Raw genomic sequence first — 21,240 nt, forward strand, 5'->3', positions numbered from 1 at the left:
TTCTTAGATAAAATTTGGCTAATAAGTGAAAACTGGTTGAATTTAGAAGACTATCATGAATAAAAGTAACTCATTCCAAACCTAGGAAGGCTCCTACCCAGTATTTTCCTTTGTCTTCTCTAAGCCATGTATTCTAATACAAAGCAAACGTTGATGTTAAGTGGAATATTAAAACCTATATTCACAGTGTTTTTTAAAAATGTCTTTCACTTAGTGCAAGCCATGAGGATTCCTTAAGAAAAAAATTTGAAGAAAGCAGGAGTTCAAGTTGTCATACTAAGTTTAATAAACCTCACTAAATGAAAATACTAATTATTAGGTTGAACTATATATGAAATAGCCAGGCACGGTGGCTCATGCCTGTAATCCCAGCCTTTGGGAGGCCAAGGTGGGAGGACTGCTTGAACTCATAAGCCTGGATGACATGGCGAAACCCTATCTCTACAAAAAAATATAAAAATTAGCCAGGCATGGTGGTTGCACCTGTAATCTCAGCTACTTGGGAGGCTGAGGTGGGAGGATTGCTTGAGCCCAGGAGGTTGAGGCTTCAGCGAGCCATGGTTGCACCACTGCACTCCAGCCTGGGCAACACAGCAAGACCCTGTCTCAAAAAAAAAAGAAGAAGAAGAAAAGAAAAGAAATGACTCATATTTTACCATATCAACTTGGCAGTTTTCATATTTCATTCTGATACTAAAATGTCATTGGTTCAAATATAGACTTGGCATCTTACAGATCTAGCTTATCCATAACAAAGATGCGCTGGCCCAGAAGACTGGGTAAGGCAAACTAGGAAACAGAGAATTCAGCAGGACAGAAAAGCCTAAAACCAGTATTTCCAAAACTCATTAACTCACCTTACCTATGTGGTAATGTTCACATATACAAAAGACTCTCAGATCTCTCGCATGCTAGCACAGACAGGAGCTGAAATCATTCAACCTGAAAATGAACCCAGGGAGTAGATGAGTTGATGATGCTCACGTGACTATGGGAAGTAGCACAAATTAGATTTTCTGATCTGTACTGTTATGTTCATCTTAGGTAACTTTGGGTCTGGGTTGCTACCTCAGTAACCATACTTCAGCTGGGTTACTGAAGAAGTAGATGAAAGAACTTCTGACTTGGTTACATTTCACAGGAAAGTAATGCATGTCCAACTTCTGTGTCATCAAATCTCACCTGAATTACGACTCTTTCTTTCTTTTTTTTTTTTTTGAGACCAAGTTTCTCTCTGTTGCCCAAGCTGGAGTGCAGTGGCATGATCTCAGCTCCCTGCAACCTCTGCCTCCTGGGTTCAAGCAATTCTCTGCCTCAGCCTCCCAAGTAGCTGGGATTACAGGCGCCCCTGCCACCATGCCCGGCTATGTTTTGTATTTTTAGTAGAGACGGGGTTTCACCATCTTGGCCAGGCTGGTCTTGAACTCCTGACCTCATGATCCACCCGCTTCAGCCTCCCAAAGTGCTGGGATTACAGGCGTGAGCCACCGCGCCTGGCTTAGGACTCATTCATTTAAAATTGACATGCTACCATTTTTCATATCTGAATGAGCACTGTCCTCCTAAATAGTCAAGTATAGATGCTGGGCATTTATTTCAATATTGAAGGCGATGATCAAAATTTCTATAGGTAGTCATCTTCAGAACCTGCCTAGGGCTTATGCAAAAAATGTTTTTAATCCTTTCTACAAGTCGCTTTCTTTTAATTAAAATGTTTAATCTGTTGACCTGGTTTTTTTTTTTTTTGACAGAGTCTGTGGCCCAGGTTGGAGTGCACTGGCATGATCTCGGCTCACTGCAACCTCTACCTCCCGGGTTCAAGGGATTCTTCTGCCTCAGCCTCCTAAGTAGCTGGGACTACAGGTGTGCACCACCACGCCCAGCTAATTTTTTGTATGTTTAGTAGAGATGAGATTTCACCATGTTAGCCAGGCTAGTCTCCTGACCTCAGGTGATCCTCCCACCTTGGCCTCCCAAAGTGGTGGGATTACAGGCGTGAGCCATCCATTTACATTTAATGTAATACTGATAAAATAGTATTAAATCTGCCACTTAACTACTATTTTTTATATGTTTTGTGTTTATTTTGTCTCTTCTTCCATTACTACCTGATTTTGTGTTCGATATTTTCTCATGCGCCATTTTAATTACTTCATTTATTTTATTATACATATTTTTGTTGTTTTCTTAGTGGTTTCCCTAAGGATTATAATGGACAGCTTAATTTATAGTAATTTAGTGTGAATGAATACCAATTTAATTTCAACAGGACACAAAAACTTGGCCTCTATATTGATCCATTTTCTCACCCCTCCTTTGTGCTGTGTCATTATATGAAGTATTTATACTGTGTATTCATACCAGCATAGATAACATAAACTATGCAGGTGTCTTTTAAGTCAGATAGGAGACCAAGTGTTAACAAAAAGTGAATATATACTGTGTTTTTTGGTTATCTATGAGTAACTTTTGCTACTGCTCTTTATTTCTTTTTGTAGACACGAATTGCTATATAGTGTTCTTTCATTTCATCCTAAAAGATTACATTTAGTATTTTCTGTGGGCAGGTCTGCTAGTGAGAAATTGGCTCTTTGTTGTTGTTTTAATTTAGAAATATCTTGGCTGGGCACGTGGATCACGCCTGTAATCCCAACACTTTGGGAGACTGAGGCAGGTGGATCACCTGAGGTCAGGAGTTCAAAACCAGCCTGAGCAACATGGTTAAACCCTGTCTTTACTAAAAATACAAAAATTAGCTGGGCATGGTAGTGTACACCTGTAATTCCAGCTACTTGGGAGGCTGAAGCAGGAGAATCACTTGAACCTGGGAGATGGAGGTTGCACTGTGCCGAGATCGCTCCACTGCACTCCAGCCCGGATGACAGAGCAAGACTGTCTCAAAAAAAAAAAAAAAAAATTAGAAATATCTTAATTTATCCTTCACTTTTGTAGGGCAGTTTCAGTTTCACTGGATGGAAAATTCTTAGTTGACAGTTTTTTATTTCAGCACTTCCTTTTTTTTTTTTTTTTTTTTTTTTAGACGGGGTTTTTCTCTTTTTTTCCAGGCTGGAGTGGTGGTGAGATCTCAGCTCACTGCAACCTCTGCCTCCTGGGTTCAAGTGATTCTCCTGCCTCAGGCCTTCCAAGTAGCTGGGATTACAGGCACCCGCCACCACGCCCAGCTAATTTTTTGTATTTAGTAGAGACGGGGTTTCATCTGTTGGCCAGGTTGATCTCAAACTCCTGACCTCAGGTGATCCACCCACCTCGGCCTCCCAAAGTGCAAGAATTACAAGCATGAGCCACTGGGCCTGGCCTCTTTCAGCACTTTCAATATGTCATCCCTTTGCCCACTGGCCTCTGTGGTTACTGATGAGAAATCAGCCATTAATCTTACTGAGGGTGTCTTGTATGTAATGGGTCATGCGTCTCTTGCTATTTTCTAAATTCTCTCTCTGTCTTTGTCTTTTGATAATTTGATTATGACATACTCAGGTATGGATGTCATTGAATTTATCCTTCTTGGAGTTCAGTGAGTTTCTTAAACATGTACATTAATGTTTTCAACAAATTTGGCAAATTTCAGCCATTATTTCTTCAAATACTCTTTCTACTCTTTTTTCTCTCATCTCTTTTTGAGCCTCCGATTGTACCTATGTTGTTATACTTAATGTCTGTATTAGTTTTCTAAGGTTACTATAACAACGTTTCACAAACTACAACCTTGAATGGTTTAAGATAGCAGAAATGTGTTTTTTCACTTTTCTGGAGGCTAGAAGTCCAAATCAAGGTGTGGGGAGGGCCATGCTCTCTCTGAAGTATCCAGTAGATAATACTTCCTTGCCTGTTCTAGCTTCTTGGGTTCCAAGGCAATCCTGGGAATTTCTAACTAGTAGATGCTTCACTTTAATCTCTGTCTCTGTCTGTCATATGGCTGTCTTCCCCTTGTTTTTATATACATAGTCTTTTCTCTGGGGGTGTCTGTCTCTTTGTCCAAAGTTCTCTTTCTTATAAGAACAGCAGTCATTTTGGATTAGAGTCTACTCTAATGACCTCAAGTCATTGGACCTTAACTTGATTACAGCTGTAAAGACCCTTTCTAAAGGGTCTTTTCCAGGGTCACATTGACAGATACTGGAGGTTAGCACTTCAGCATACCTTTGGGGGAATACAATTCAACTCATAACAGTGTCCCACAGATCACTGAGGCTGTGTTCATTTTTCTTCATTATTTTTCCTTTCTGTTCCTCAGACCGGATGGTCTTAATTGACCTACATTTAAGTTCACTGATTCTTTCTTCTGCCAGCTTAAATCTGCAAATGAGCTACTCTAGTGAATTCTTTATTTCAGTTATTGTACTTTTGCATATTCAGAATTATTATTTACTTCTTTTTGTATAATTTTTATCTATGTTCTCTGTTTAAGACATCAGTCTTATAGTTTTCTTTAGTAATTTACATTTGTTTTCCTTGGTGGTTGTGTGTGTGTGTGTGTGTGTGTTGTTTTGTTTTGTTTTGTTTTGAGACAGCATCTTGCTCTGTCTCCCAGGCTGGAGTGCAGTGGCATGATTATGGCTCATTGCAGCATTGACCTCCCACCACGCCTGGGTAACTTTTTCATTTTTTTTGTAGAGACAGGGTCTACCTATATTGACCAGGCTGGGCCTGAACTTCTAGGCTCAAGTGACCCCCCACCTTGGTTCCCAAAGTGCTGGGATTACAGGCCTGAGCCACCATGCCAGACCCTCATTTGGTTTTTCAACCAAACAGCTGATTTAACATCTTTGTCTAATAAGTCCAGTGTTTGGACTTCCTCTGGGACAGTTTCCGTTGACCGGTTTTTGCCTTGTGTATGGGCTATAATTTCTTGCTCCTTTCCTTGTCTAATGTTTTCTTTTTGAAAACTGGTCATTTGAAATAATATAATGTGAAATGCACCATGGAATACTGTGCAGCCATAAAAAAGAATGAGTTCATGTCCTTTGCAGGGACATGGATGAAACTGGAAACCATCATCCTCAGCAAACTAACTCAGGAACAGACAACCAAAACCAAACACCGCATGTTCTCACTCATAAGTGGGAGTTGAACAGTGAGAACACATGGATACAGGGAGGGGAACATCACACACCGGAGCCTGTCGGGGGGTGGGGTACAGGGATAGGGAGAGCATGAGGACAAATACCTAATGCATGCTGGGCTTAAAACCTAGATGAAGGGTAGATGGGTGGATGGGTGCAGCAAACCACCATGGCACATGTATACCTATGTAACAAACCTGCATGTTCAGCAAATGTATCCCAGAACTTTAAGTAAAATTAAAAAAAAAAAAGAATATAATGTGAAAACTTTGGCATTTAGAATCTCCCCTTCTCTAGGGTGTTTTGTTGTTGCTGTTTGTTGTTGTTGTCATTTGTTTGTTTCACAGCTTTCCTGAGCTAATTCTGTGAAGTCTGTATTCTTTATTGTATGTAACTATGGAAGTCTTTGTTCAGTTATCTTCGTGATCACCCGATGACTGGGTAGAGATTTCCCTAAATGCCTGGAAGCAGTAATTCTCCCAGTCTTTGCTAAAAGGCTTTATGTGTTTGCTGGGGCACATGTTATTTATTTATTTATTTAGAGACAAGCGTCTCACTCTGTCACCCAGGCTGGAATGCCGTGGCACAATGTCGGTTCCCTGCACCCTCTGCCTCAAGGTATCCTCCTGCCTCAGCCTCCTGAGTGGCTGGGACCACAAACACAGACACATGCCACCACACCTGGCTAATTTTTGTATTTTTGGTAGAGACAGGGTTTCACCATGTTGCCCACCCAGGCTGGTCTCAAACTCCTGAGCTCAAGCGATTTGCCCACCTTGGCCTCCCAAAGTGCTGGGATTACAGGCATGAGCCACTGCGCCTGGCCTTTCAACATTTAGCCAGGTAGTTTATAACTCTGGCTTAGCTTTTCACTTCCTGCTCACTAGGGATTCAGGATGTTCTCGGATCTTTCCTGACCATCTTTATAGCACTGGTCACATTCATAGCCCTTTGCATACCAGTGGCCTTCTAGATTCCCTTAAATATATCAGAGCTTTCCAAAGACCCTAAGGACATCTCATCCCCAACTTTTGATTTTGAGCTTATTTGTTGTTGTTGTTGGCCTATTATTTACTCAACTGCCTCAGCATCCATAATGTTGTCTTCAGCAAATACCCTGGGAAAAAAGCGGTTTGTCCTGAATGAGCTTTGGTCTTTTTTTGTTTTGTTTTGTTTTGTTTGTTTGTTTGTTTTTGAGATAGAGTCTTGCTCAGCGGCCCAGGCTGAAGTGCAGAGGCGCGATCTCAGTTCGCTGCAGCCTTCACTTCCTGGGTTCAATAGATTCTCGTCCCTCAGCCTCCTCAGTAGCTAGGAATACAGGCGTGTGCCACCACACCTGGCTAATTTTTGTATTTTTAGTAGAGACAGGGTTTCATCATGTTGGCCAGGCTGGTCTCAAGCTCCTGACCTCAAGTGATCTGCCCACCTCGGCCTCCCAAAGTGCTGGGATTACAGGTGTGAGCCACTGTGCCCGGCTACCTGAATGCACTTTGAATCACGTCAAATAAAGACAGTTTTGTCCATGGGGTTTTCTAGGGCACCACCAGACATCACGTAGTGACAGTTCTCTGGGAATGGGACTTTGAAGAAGCTGCTACTCTGTTCTACCTCCTCCAGGGGCTGCCAGGCTGCATTTTTTAAGGCTGTTGTGGAACTAGAAAGAGGGAGATTAGAATAATGCAAGTTTAAATGCCCTAAAACTCACTGCTTTTATCAAGATTCAAACATCTGCCAGATTGTTGTATGTCTTTGGCTAATATGCAGAGTTCTGAAAAAACTGATTCTGAACATTTTTTACAGCATTTTGTTGCTTCTATGGTGATGATTTTCAGAGATTTTTATTCTGCCATTTCCACCAACTTCTCTCAATACATTGTTTTTAGATACCTTATTTTTCAACATACTCACTGAACTGTATTCTGATTGACTATTGGCAGTTGCCAGGAAACCAAATCAATCCTCAGAGGATAAAGATTATAATGAGAAAATCCAGAGCCCTGTGAAGTAGTTTCTGCTTAAGTACCCAGCTTCATCTCCCACCACTCTTCCATTGTTCTCTGGCATTAACGGCGCTAAGAACAATGTCCCGAAACTGCACATTTTCCACCTTTGCATTACATTCTTTCAACTTTTTAAATTTATTTATTATTATTATTAATTATTTTATTATTATTTTGAGACAGAGTCTCACTCTGTTGCCCAGGCTGGAGTGCAGTGGCGTGATCTCAGCTCACTGCAACCTCCGCCTCCCAGGTTTGAGCGGTTCTCCTGCCTCAGCCTCCTTAGTAGCTGGGATTACAGGCGCTCACCAGCAGACCTGGCTAATTTTTGTATTTTTAGTAGAGATGAGGGTTCCCCATGTTGGCCAGGCTGGTTTCGAACTCCTGACCTCAGGTGATCCACACACCTTGGCCTCCCGAAGTGCTGAGATTACAGGCGTGAGCCATCACGCCCAGCTCATTCTTTCAACTTTTATCTCTATTTTATAAATGAGGAAATTGAGCTTCAGAGAGTTTAAGTGCCCTTCTGGAAGTTAAATAACTAGTATATGGAGTGCAGAGACTAGAATGAAGGTCTGTCTGACTCTGAAGCCAAATTCAATATTCTTTGAGAGAAACTATTTTTAAAGGAATTATACCAATTTATATGTTTGAAAAAGTATTGTCATAACTTTAATCTGTACCTCATATTTCTCAAACACATTTTGGAAAATGGGCATTTAAAGTGTGATAAGAAAATTATTTCTTTAAAGGAAACTTGAGGTTTGAGTTATTTCTAACAAAACTCTAATAATCTCTAAACCCAGATTTTTTGTATCTGAGATTAACGTAACATTAAATAAAATCTTCTTTTTGTATAGGAACAGGTTTAGAATAATAAGTTTTAAGATCTTGAAGAGATCTTAGAATCCTCTCTTCTAATTACCTCATTTCATTTTATTCTTTATTTTTGAGACAGAGTCTCGCTCAGTCGCCCAGGCTGGGGTGCCGTGGTGCGATCTTGGCTCACTGCAATCTCCGCTTCTCGGGTTCAAGTGATTCTTGTGCCTCAGCCTCCCGAGTAGCTGGGACTACAGGCACCTGCCACCACGCCTGGCTAATTTTTTTGTATTTTTAGTAGAGACGGGGTTTCGCCTTGTTGGCCAGGCTGGTCTCAAACTCCTGACGTCAAGTGATCTGCCCGCCTCAACCTCCCAAAGTGCTGGAATTACAGGCATGAGCCACTGCGCCCAGCCTAATTACCTCATTTTACACATGAGAAAACTGATGCCAGGAAAGATGATGCCTTGTCCAAATGAGTTAGTAGCAGGTGGTCGCCGCTGAATCTTTCTACCACATGGTCTCCTAATACCTTCCCTGGCCCTGGAGTCAAGCAGTAGTCACAGGTATGGGAACAGTCACCTAAACACCAAGTTACTCAATGTGTAGACCACTAATGCCCACTATCAACACACTGCAAGCTTGTTTGTAAGGCAGAATCTCAGGCCCCACCCCAGGCTTAAACCTTTTAATAAGATCCCCAGGTGACTCATATACACATTAAGTTCTAGAAGCATTGAGCCTTGGCTCCTACCTTTTTCTTCCCGAGTCTCAGTCTCATCACGGTTTCACCAGTAGGCAAAACCAATGGTGAAATAGTTTCATTTCTGCCTCTCTATTACCTAATATCATGAACTTGCCTGGAGCCATCAAAGCTTTTCTGATTTTTTTTTCTTCCTAACAGTATAAATAGAGAGTATAGCCTACCAAGTAAGTAAGACACTGTTCCAGATAATTCTGAACAAAATGATGCATTAGGTCCTTCGCCCTGAGTAGCCAGAAGTAGGGGGAAAGCCTGGAAGCTTTGGAGAAAGAAATGACTTGTCCCCAACTCATCCTTCTGTGTCTCTTCTCTGCATACTTCCAACCCCTGCCTTCCCCCATTCTGTTAGTGTGTCCTTCAATTGGCCAATGTGACTAATCATTTAGTATGAATTAGTTTAAGGTCTTACTCCTCCCAGGAATATTTGCAAAGAAGGGAAGGGTGGAATTTCAAGCATGCGATTCTGGCTCAGGAAAGATTTAGCTGGGTAAAGGGAGCCACCAAATCACGTGAAACTAGGCTTGGGCCATGGCTCCATTTCAGAAGAGCCTAGTCTTCCATTCGTAGCACAAAGGTTATCTTTGCTCCTAGGTCTGTAAAATTTGCATTGTCTTATATGTAGTATTGCATGATTTTGAAAACATGTTAGATAATTTATTTTGTGTAAGGCTCATAACTATTCTGTGAGGAAGCTGGCATCATCTTCATTTTACAGGACTTAAAGTTGTTTGGGGCCTTTTAGCTTCCGAACCAAACTCCAGGCTCCTTGCAATATGCTAATAAAATTGTCTCTCTTATGGGCGTTTCTTTTTTTTCTTTTTTTTTTCTTTTTGAGATGAAGTTTCACAATTATTGCTCAGGCTGGATTGCGATGGCACCATCTCGGCTCACTGCAACCTCCACCTCCTGAGTTAAAGCGATTCTCCTGCCTCTGCCTCCCAAGTAGCTGGGATTACAGGAATGCACCACCATGCCCGGCTAATTTTTTTGTATTTTCAGTAGAGACAGGGTTTCTCCATGTTGGTCAGGCTGGTCTTGAACTCCCGACCTCAGGTGATCTGCCTGCCTTGGCCTCTCAAAGTGCTGGGATTACAGAAGTAAGCCACCGTGCCTGGTCATGGGAGTTTCTTATGCCTGGTTTTAGTTTTGTTTGGTTTGGTTTTGTTTTGTTTTGAGACGGAGTGTTGCTCTGTTGCCAGGCTGGAGTGCAGTGGTGCAATCTTGGCTCAGGCTCACTGCAACCTCTGCCTCCCGGGTTCAAGCGATTCTCCTGCCTCAGCCTCCCAAGTAGCTGCGACTACAGGCATGTGCCACCACACCTGGCTAATTTTTGTATTTTTAGTAGAGACGGGGTTTCACCATGTTGGCCAGAATAGCCTTGATCTCTTGACCTCGTTATCGGCCCGCCTCGGCCTCCCAAAGTGCTGGGATTACAGATGTGAGCCACAATGACCAGCCTGGTCTTGTTTGTTGATTTATTTTATTTGTACACATTTTTTGAATAGATCATGCTCTCCTAGATTCAGTGTTTGAGAAACAAATTCTTCATGATACTCACTCTTCTGAGGGTGTTTTCTTTTCATAGCCCATTCTTGTTTCACCGGTACCTTCGCCGCTTCCTCCCTACCATATCATCATGGCCGTCATTGTTCTTTTGGAATGCAGGACCCCTTCAGTCTCTAAGAGAACTGATTCTTATGTTGGAATTCTCTCTAAGCCAATCTGTTCAGAATACTTTGACACGAATAAATGGCCTCACCAGGGTGGACCAGTTCAGAGAAGGCTGACCGAGGAAGCAAAGAGCCTGGAAATCAGAACAGGAGAAGATTTTGCAGGCTTGGGACAAGTGTCTTGAATTATTTAAAGGGTTGTGATGTGAAAGAGAGATTATGTTTTTTCTTAGGGGTAGAGGTAGATTTACTGTGAAGATAATCTGGTTTAAGCTTTAGGGCTATTGTGTGGCCTCCTTCCAAGATGCTGTACCTAATTTTGAATCTTTAAATTTGTGTTATTTCAACTAAAGACCTCCTCCCCCACCACCAAATTACAGTATATGAGTTTCACAAAAACTGGATATACCCCTTTCTGTGTGGAACCAGAGAGCAAACCAGGACCTAGGGTAGAAGTGAAAATCTCACATAAGGGTATTCGTTCAATATATTAGTTCAGTAAAAGAAAATCTTTCCATGGGCCAAGACAATGCCACCAGGAAGTAGGCTGTGGTAGGCACCTTCTTTTTTTTTTTTTTTTTTGAGACACAGTCTCACTCTGTTGCCAGGCTGGAGTGCAGTGGCGCCATCTTGACTCACTGCAACTCCACCTCCAGTGTTCAATCAATTCTCCTACCTCAGCCTCCCAAGTAGCTGGGACTACAGGCGCCCGCCACCATGCCCAGCTAATTTTTGTATTTTTTCAGTAGAGACAGGGTTTCACCATGTTGGCCAGGGTGGTCTCGATCTCATGACCTCGTGATCCACCCACCTTGGCCTCCCAAAGTGCTGGGATTACAGGCGTGAGCCGCCGTGCCAGGCTGGTAGGCACCTTCTATAGCTACCCACAGTTATTTGTCTCAGCAACATCCCCTCTTTGAGGCTAATAGAATTTGGATTTGTTCAAAAAGTTAAGGAGAGCCCTTGGTCTCCAGCTCCCAAGGGTGAATTCTGACTGGTCTAAGCCAGTCATGGTATTCTCTTTCCCTATGGCCTTTAATTGGTATGCGTTAGGGCAGGTAGTGTAGTTCTCGCTGGAGACAGGGGGTGCTGGTACTTTCTTCTCTGAATTAAAAGACAAGGCTTCAGGTAAAGGTCTTTTTCCCCTTCCCTTTTATTCCTGAAACTCAAGAAAGCTGGAGATAAGCATCCATCCTGTGGCCAGTAGGCTAGAAGCATGAGAACCAAGGTCAACATGCTAAGGGTGGCAGAGCAGAAATGGTAAAGGGGCTTAGGATCCTGACAGCATTGTTGAGGAGCAGAACCAGTACTAACAGCTGCCTACCTCTAGATTACTTATGTGAGAAAAATAAACTCCTTATTTTTCAAATAACAGTTAAAATTTCCCATTACTTCCAGCCAAATGCATTTTTCCTTGATACAGCTATATTTAAGGAGAAGACTTTCTCTGTCTCTGGTGGAAGTCAATTTTCTGGTGAATTTATCAAAAAATGTGTTACAGAGGGTCCCTATGTCTAGAAGACAGGATTTGGGGAGACAATGACTTGTTATTAGGAATAATTTCACAGGCCGGGCACGGTGGCTCACGCCTGTAATCCCAGCACTTTGGGAGGCCGAGGCGGGCGGATCACGAGGTCAGGAGATCGAGACCATCCTGGCTAACACGGTGAAACCCCGTCTCTACTAAAAATACAAAAAATTAGCCAGGCGTGCTGGCAGGCGCCTGTAGTCCCAGCTACTTGGGAGGCTGAGGCAGGAGAATGGCGTGCAGTGAGCCGAGTAAGCCATGATCCAGCCTGGGTGACAAGAGGAGATCCGTCTCAGAAAAAAAAAAAAAAAAAAGGAATAATTTCACATAATTAGAACATGAACAACTTTCTATGACTTGGGCCCTTAAGTTTCATCCTCCTTTCCTCAAGTCTTCATATTTCCTTTAGCCTATAACCATCTTTCTCAACGGATTTCTCTAACCTCATCCACAGCCTCCTTCAATTCCACCTTTTTGAGTCTTGCTCTGTCACTCAGGCTGGAGTGCAGTGGTGCCATCTCAGCTCATTGCAACCTCCACCTCCTGGGTTCAAGCAATTCTCCTGCTTCAGCCTCTGGAGTAGCTGGGACTACAGGCACACACTGCCACGCCTGGCTAATTTTTGTGTTTTTAGAAGAGATAGGGTTTCACCTTATTGGTCAGGCTGGTCTCGAACTCCCAACCTCAGGTGATCTACCCGCCTCGGCCTCCCAAAGTGCTGGGATTACAGGCATGCGCCACTGTGCCCGGCCCCAATTCCACCTTTGATAGGGAATAGAAAAAAAGATTGAGTAGGATGGATGAAGAGGACACTGTTTTTCAAAACTGGTATGCTTTCCAACAATTTAGGAGAATAAGATATATTAATAAGTATTGACAGAATTCGCTTCCATTTCTGATCTGTAATCAGATAAACCAGAACTTTTCAAATGAGTAAACATCAGGTAAACATGGAGAGAGACAGTCTGTACAGGCTGAGGGGATGGCACTGAAGACCCTGCAGTTTTCCAAACTGGCTAATCAGACCCCTGGGAAGAAGGAATGCTTTCAGGGGTAGCTGGCCCGGGTGGGTTTGTTTGTTTTTTGTTTTGTTTTGTTTTGTTTTTAGACAGAGTTTCACTCCCATTGCCCAGGCTGGAGTGCAGTGCAGAGAAAGCAGCTCACTGCAACCTCTGCCTCCTGAATTCACGCAATTCTCTTGTCTCATCCTCCCGAGTAGCTGGGACTACAGTTGCAGGCTACTGAGCCTTGGTAATTTTTGTATTTTTAGTAGAAATGGTTTTCACCATGTTGCTCGGGCCAATCTCGAACTTCTGGGCTAGAACTCTTGAGGCTCAGCCTTCCAAAGTGCTGGGATTACAGGTGTCCAGGTGGTATTTTTTTAAATACTTTTTTTTTTTTTTTCCAGACAGAGTCTTTGTCGCCCAGGTTGGAGTGCAATGGTGCAGTCTCAGCTCACTGCAACCTCCACCTCCCGAGTTCAAACGATTCTCCTGCCTCAGCCTCCTGAGTAGCTGGGATTACAAGCATGTGCCACCGCACCCAGCTAATTTTTGTATTTTTGGTAGAGATGGGGTTTTACCATGTTGGTCAGGCTGGTCTCGAACTCCTGACCTCAAGTGATCCTCCAGCCTCGGCCTCCCAAAGTGCTGGGATTACAGGCATGAGCCACCACACTCGGTCTAAAGGACTTTATTATGAAAAATTTTAGATAGAATAGTTTAATGTCCCCATCACCCAGCCTCAGTTTATGGCCCATTCTTGTTTCATCTATACCATTGCTGCTTCCCCCTGCCATATCATTTCGTTTTTTTGTTGAGATAAAGATTCAAGATGACCACCAACAATTCCTGCCATCCCTGAACACCCATGCCGCTCCTCTCATGAAGAGTGATGAAAATATTCCACAATTAGATTGTGGTTGTGGTTCTACAACTCTGTGAAAATACCCAAAGCCATGGAAGTGTACACTTTAAGTGGGTGCATTAGATCTCAATAAAGATGTTTTTAAAAGGTGGAGAAGGAAAATTTCTCTATTTTAATAATATTTAAAGAAAGAAAAGAGGTAGAGTCTCTTTCATCTCCTTGAAACTGGTCGGGCTCTGTGATTTGCTTAAACCATTAACAGGCAGCAGAAGGGACGCTCTGTGACAGCTGGGCATGGCCCTTCATAGGCCTCGGAGCTTCTGTTTTCACTGTTTGGCCACACCAACGGGCCTGCAAGAGAGTAGCCCAGGCAGAACTCAGCTGTTCTTTTCAGCCATCCCAGCGGAGATGCCACACAGACCAGTGAAACCACCTTGGCAGCTCCAGCACCTGTTGAACTGCCCAGCCAACACCACATGAGGCAGAGATGAGCTGCCAAGCCTGTCTACTACGTTTTGGGGTGGTGGAGGAGAGGGCAGTGCCAAATCCCCAGAAGAAGCTCAGTGAGTATTTATCTTTTTTCGTTTCAGCGAGCGGAGGGTCCTCAAGGTAACACCTTCCAGTGGCTCCCCCACCTCTCTTAGAGCTCTGGCCCGGGCTCACAAGGCCCTCCATCTTACCCCTTTCCTCTCTGACTGTCACCTCCTCCTCCTCTTCCTCTTGCTTCCTCAATTCTAGCCACACTGGCCTTCCTTGAACAGACAGACCTGTCCCCTTGCAGGGCCTTTTGCCCTTGGTGTTCCCTTCGGTTCTCCCCAGCTGGCCACAGGGTTCCTCCCACACCTCCTCTAGGTCGTCACTCAAATGCTACCCTTTTTTTTTTTTTTTTTTTTTTTTGAGATTGAGTCTGGCTCTGTCGCCAGGCTGGAGTGCAGTGGCATGATCTGGGCTCACTGCAACATCCGCCTCCCGGGTTCAAGCGATTCTCTTGCCTCAGCCTCCTGAGTAGCTGGGACTACAGGCAGACGCCACCACGCTCAGCTAATTTTTGTATTTTTAGTAGAGACGGGGTTTCACAATGTTGGCCAGGCTGGTCTCGATCTCCTGACCTCGTGATCTGCCCGCCTCGGCCTCCCAAAGTGTTGGGATTACAGGCGTGAGCCACCGCGCCCAGCCAAATGCCACCTTCTTATTGAGACCTGCTGTCTGTGTAAAATCGCAAACCCTCACTGCCTGTCGTTATTCCCTACTTGTACTTTTCTCTTTAGCATTTACCAATGTCTAACAGTATTTAATTTCACTAATTTATCTCGTTTATTTTATGTCTCGTTTATATTCCTGCTATAACGTAAACTCCAGGAAGGATTTGTGTCTGTCTTGGTTGTCTGTCGTATCTCGTGTCTAGAACACAGAACTCATAGTAAGCAGGCACTTCAATAAATTACCTGTAGAATGAACGGACTGAATGTCACCTTGTTAAAGTAACCACACTCTGCTAAGCAGTAATCTTTTTTTCTCTTTCCCAGTTTTATTTTTCTTCATTTACACTTAATCACCTTTTGACACCTATTTGTTTACTGTTTCTCTCCCCAGTAGAGTGAAAGTTACTTTAACAGCAGAGATTTAAATATGTTTTAATCCCTACAAAGGAAAAAAAGGGAGGAAATACGTGAGAGGCTCTCAGTAAGTATTTGCGAAGGAATTAATCTCTTAAACGAATGGATGAATGAATCTAGCAGCCAGCTCCACCAGCCTCCTTCGTGATAGGACTAACCTGGGGTCTGTCTGCGGGCGTGCGCCTCCTCCGTGGGCGGAGGGCCGCAGCGGGAGCTCGGTTTCGGCAGCGCCCCATTAAACCAGCCGCGGACGCCCGGCTGCTGGCGCTAGTTCCAGCCCGGCCGGGCCCGGCCTCGCCAGTTTTTCTCCAGTCGCCCTGCCGGCCAGTTTCCGGGGCGGTGTCATCGCCCGTTTAAGAGCGGAGCGCTCCGCCCTGGGGGCGGAGCTGGGAGGGAGCTTTAAGGGGCGGGCGGACGGGCGGGAGGCCGGGGTCCTCCAGGGATTAGAGCCGGTGGGCTCGTTGTGGGCGCCATTTCTCGGCGTCTCCCGAGGAGCCGCCCCTTCTTCAGCCTTGCTCGGCTTTTCTCCCCTCTGGTCGCCGGGGCCGCGCCGTACCCAGCTCAGGTAAGCGCGAGGCCCGGCGGCGCCGCGGTACAGCCCGCTGCCTTCCTAGCGGAGTGGACCCTTCCTCGCCCGCGCCTGCGGTGGCGGCCTTGTCCCCGGGGAGGCGGGCGGGGGCCGCACCCAGACCCTAGGGCGGCCGACCCCTGGCTTGTCGGGCCGGCAGGGCATTAATCCCGCCGGAGGGAGGGGCGGCGGCGGCCAATGAGGCAGGGCCGCCGAGTTTCGGTCGATACCGCGCGACGGGCCGGAGCGGAGGGCCCGGGGCAGCCAGGTTAATGTTTGCCTGGCGGACGCTTTCCTCGGGCCGCGGGCACCGCTCGCTGGTCCGCGAGACTGCCGTCCAGCGGGAGAGACAAAAGTCTCAAGGGAAGCGAACTGAATTTGTGTCACGGTCTTGGTGGACTTTTCGAGCTAACTTGCATTTGAGAAAAACTTGAGTCTCTTGGGAACGGAGAGGCAGGTGTGTTCCCAGGAAAGACGAGGTCTGAAGGGCCCGCCCCGCCCCCACCCGGGACGGTTGTCGTGCTAATGATGGGTTCTTTGGTGTGTAAATGTTAATTGTTTCTGTGGTTACTCGAATTTTACCTGAGAGCGAGACCCAACTCTTAAAATGTTTGGCAATATTTTAGACTAATAATAAAAGTTTTTAAAGAATTACGGGGAAAATTCCCATAACCGTGTACATTTCTAATGTAACCCACAACTGCATTAACTCAGTTTCTAACATAACCCGTTGCTGAGCTCTAGTTAACCTTGTTGGATTATTTGTGCGTATAAAGATGGTGTGCAGGCTTTAGAAAATAGGCTAACTTTATTCGAAAACGATATGCGTAACTGCTGTTGAATTACTCGCTTGCATTTTCTTTATTGGGATTACTGGGGCAAGATATAGTGTTACCTTAATGGCATTTGCTGTATGTTGTTATATTGCTTTATGAAAAAGCAATTACCATATTGTGGCCACCAGTCATGTAAGAATATACATATTTCATGACTAACTCTTGGGTTTTGGATACTTTCTTTACCAACTTCTGATAACTTAGGATTGCTTAAATTTGCATTTTATGATTCTAAAGGAAATCCTTCTAGTTAGGAACTAGAGTAGAAACTACTGTTTTTTTGGAAGCCACATAGACCTACCATCCAAAAATTCCACCGTGTCATTCTAGTGTGTCAGGCGAGATGTGGGTTAAGCCAGCTGTTGGGCCAAAGTAGTGAACAAGCCAGACGAAGCCTTTGTCCTTGTGTGTGAGTGGGAGAAGTAGCTAGTAAAAAAATAATAATTAACAGATATTTAATGACAATTTCTTTGTTATAACGAAAAGGCTAAGAGTACTAAAAGAGACATCGAATTTAGACTCACAAGTTTGAGATTGCTTTTCTGAGAATAAGACATTTGAACTATAAGTTTGAAGTTAGTCCAATGAAGTGGGAACGGGTGGAAGAGAGGTGAAGTGGAAAAAGAGCATTCCAGAAAGGTGGAACAGCTAATGAAAAATGGTCCAGAATTAACAAGACTCATGGGCCGAGCAGAAAGAGTACAAGAGCAGAGCAAACAGTGGGGAGTAGGTTGACAGATGGGTCAGGCAAGTAGGAGGAGCTGCATCTAGGACCAGGGCCATTAAAGATTTTAGAACAGGGATCAGATTTGTGGTTGCCAAAAATCCAGTGGCTTCAACATGAAGAGTGGAATTGGAAGAGTGCAGGTGGGAAGGGAAAAGCGAGTATGAGAAGACTTTTTTCACAATTATTAAAAAAAAAAAAAAACCACAACTTTTAATGACGCATTCATATTATTATTTTTTTCCAGTAAAAAAAATTAGGCCAGGCGCAGTGGCTCACGCCTGTAATCCCAGCACTTTGGGAGGCCGAAGCGGGTGGATCACGAGGTCAGGAGATCGAGACTATCCTGGCTAACCTGGTGAAACCCACCTCTACTAAAAAAAATAACAAAAAATTAGCCGGGTGTAGTGGCGGGCACCTGTAGTCCCAGCTACTTGGGAGGCTGAGGCAGGAGAATGGCGTAAACCCGGGAGGCGGAGCTTGCAGTGAGCCCAGATCGCGCCACTGCAGTCCAGCCTGGGCAACAGAGCGAGACTCTGTCTCAAAAAAAAAAAAATTAGGTGGGGTCTTGCTATGTTGCCCAGGCAGGTCTTGAAATCCTGGCCTCCAGCAGTCCCACCTTAGCCCCCAAAGTGCTGGGATTACAGACGTGAGCCACTGTACCCAGCCATATATTCTTGTTGTGACCTCTGACATGCCCCTCTTCAGAGAGAATCTCAACAGTTTACCTGTGTGTCTGTTTAGTGTCTGTGTGTGTGTGCATGTATCCCATCTCAGTGTAGGATAAAACTCTCTTCAGTGTTCCGTGATTTGATTTTTCACTTAGAAATTTTGTCATATCTAAGTCAGCTATTTATTTAAAACAACTGTATTACGGCTGGGCTTGGTGCCTCGTGCGTGTAATCCCAGCACTTTGGGAGGCTGAGGTGGGAGGAATCCGATTCCCTGAGGCCAGGAGTTTGAGACAAACCTGGCTAAGTAGCAAGACCCTGTCTCTACAAAAAATCATTTAAAAAACCGTTAGCCCGCTGGGGTGGCATGTGCCTGTAGCCCTAGGTGGGAGAATCCCTTGAGCATGGTAGATGAAGGCCGCAGTGAGCCCTGGGTGCTAGGGTGAGACCGTCTCTAAAAAAAAAAAAAAAAACATAAAAATAAAACAACTGTATTGTATGCCATTGTGTGTACCATAACTTGTTTAACTGTTTGCACATTGATGAACACATTTAAAATTTTCTTAAATCAGTTATGCCCCGAAAAATCCTGTTGCTACAACTTAAAGCACGTGTGTGATTTTTTTTTTCTTTAGGTTATCCTTCTGGAAATAGAACTGTTGAGTAAGGAGTACGCATGTTACAATTTTTAATATTGGCCTGGTGAGGTGGCCTACACCTGTAATCCTAGCACTTTGGGAGGCCAAGGCGGGCGGATCACCTGAGGTCAGAAGTTTGAGACCAGCCTGGCCAACATGGTGAAACCCAGTATCTACTAAAAGTACAAGAATTAGCTGGGCGTGGTGGCTGGTGCCTGTAATCCCCGCTACTCAGGGGGCCAAGGCAAGAGAATCGCTCGAACCCGGCAGGCGGAAGTTGCAGTGAGCCGAGATCGCGCCATTGCACCCCAACCTGTGGGACAAGATTGAGACTGTCTCAAAAAAAAAAAAAAAAAAAAATTAAAAACATATTAATAGCATGGTCAAGTCTCCCTCCAAAAAAGGCCAATGTATGAGGATTATTTTTTCTCACATTCCTATCTTGAGTCTTTAAATGACAGACAATATCTTATTTTTTTTCATTTGGATTTTCTTGGATACTGTTAAAGGTGTTCGTTTTTATGAACATCTTTTAAATTATCTTTTAGGACTTTTTCGTATCTTGCTCTTTTTTCTTTTTGTGATACAGAGTCTCACTCTCACTCAGGTTGGAGTGCAGTGGTGGGATATCATGAAATGTTTCTTGGGAGATATTGGTGGAGTTAAAAGGAATATGTAGGGATTCTGTGACACAGGATTTTAGAAATCTGGGATAACAAGTACAGTCTTAGGCGGCTGAAATGAGACTGGATAGCAAGTTCCAAAGGGAGAAATATCTGGAAACAAAAAATCTGGAGAAAGAGACTGGGACCAGGTATTATATATGAGTGTTTGGGACACTGGAAAGTTATCTAACTAAAATTTTAGTTATTTCCTTGGGATTAGTTTACCTAATTACACAAGAGTATACATGTGTAAAATGCGTAGGTTAATCTTCAGTGTATAGACATTTTAATATGGTAGTATCTTAAAAATCGGATTTTATCGGGTTTATAAATAAATCTAGTTGAAAAAGTCATTTAATCTGAAGGCTACTCTTGAAAAACAGCATTCTCCTGAATTCTTGTGCTTCCTCTCCCGAGGCAGTCATTTTCACATTTTAAATCAAATGCTCTTACTGCTAATTCTTGATTTTTTAATTTTAGTAATGACTTGTTGGCTTGCTGTTATGCATGATGAGGAATTAGCTCTTTCCATATCTGTATCCCCTACCTCTTATTATATACCTCCTCTCTGTTGTAGTTATTGTTTGATCAGTATATAGTATTTGACATTTAAATCATTAGCAGCTGAGTCGTGTAGTGTATTGTGATTTACTTTTCCTTTTCTGCACAGCTTCTTGTTTTCTTTGGAATTAATAGTCTTTTTGGCTTATTTGTTGGCTTATGTGTACTTAAACTCTCTTTGTTGTGCAAATGAAACACATTAGGATAGCAAAGTGACTTTTTGTGTTTCCACCAGTTTTAACTGCTTTGATTAACATTAATGTTCTTTATAGAGTTAAGGAAAAAAGTAGCATTAAAGTACTTTGACATTAAAAAGATTTATGTTAAGTAGTTATTTAAAATCTGTATGTAATAGAATATTTGACAAAACTTAGGAAATTTGAATTATATTTGTATTTTAGCTGAAATAGGTGATTGTTTTTATATTTTTATTATGAATGCTCAGAAAAGAAATGGAACTTCTCAGGATTATTTTTGAGACAGAGTCTTGCTCTGCCACTCAGGCTGGAGTGCAGTGGTGCATCTCAGCTCACTGCAAGCTCTGCCTCCCGGGTTCATACCATTCTCCTGCCTCAGCCTCCTCTAGTAGCTGGGACTGCAGGCACCCGCCACTGCACCCGGCCAATTTTTTTTTTTTTTTTTTTTTTTGAGACGGAGTCTTGCTCTGTCGCCCAGGCTGGAGTGCAGTGGCGCCATCTCGGCTTACTGCAAGCTCCGCCTGCTGGGTTCATGCCATTCTCCTGCCTCAGCCTCCCGGTAGCTGGGACTACAGGCGCCTGCTACCACGCCCGGCCAATTTTTTTTTTTGTATTTTTTTAGTAGAGACGGGGTTTCACCATGTTAGCCAGGATGGTCTCAATCTCCTGACCTTGTGATCCACCTGCCTTGGCCTCCCAAAGTGCTGAAATTACAGGTGTGAGCCACTGCGCCCGGCCACTTCTCAGAATTTTTATGATCATCAAAGGATACCTTAGTGTTTGACATCATCTTGGGATATACAAGATGTTGTACGTATAATTTATCCATTTAGAAGACCTGATGAACTTCATGAATGTTTGCCTTCTGCCAAATCAGTTCCTGATAAAATGGTCCAGTAAATTTAGAAAGCTCCAAACTGTAGCTGTGTCTTATACATACAAGTCTTTTAAAACTTTGAATTAAAGTAGCCAGCTGTTTAAATTAATTAATTTACTTTTTAATTGACAAATAAAAATTGTGTATATTTATCATGTAT

At 43.6% G+C, this 21,240-nt stretch overlaps 1 protein-coding gene across 8 annotated transcripts in view; it reads left to right on the plus strand.

Moving 5' to 3' along the window:
* Positions 1-14,321: 14,321 nt before the first annotated feature.
* The window catches only part of EPB41L5 (erythrocyte membrane protein band 4.1 like 5), a 175,439-nt gene continuing 168,520 nt past the window's right edge, over positions 14,322-21,240 (plus strand). For 5 of the 8 annotated variants that reach the window (XM_058434302.1, XM_058434303.1, XM_058434305.1 and 2 more), the window contains exon 1: positions 15,321-15,410. In XM_058434302.1, the coding sequence (XP_058290285.1) occupies position 15,410 (1 nt within the window). In that variant the 5' untranslated portion in view covers positions 15,321-15,409. Of the gene's footprint in view, positions 14,337-15,320; positions 15,411-15,769; positions 15,909-21,240 lie in introns of those variants that run through there. The other 3 variants (XR_009211879.1, XM_032146013.2, XR_009211878.1) reach the window with 2 other exon arrangements.

This window comes from Hylobates moloch, unplaced genomic scaffold (assembly GCF_009828535.3).
Source record: "Hylobates moloch isolate HMO894 unplaced genomic scaffold, HMol_V3 SCAFFOLD_24, whole genome shotgun sequence".
Lineage (NCBI taxonomy): Eukaryota > Metazoa > Chordata > Mammalia > Primates > Hylobatidae > Hylobates > Hylobates moloch.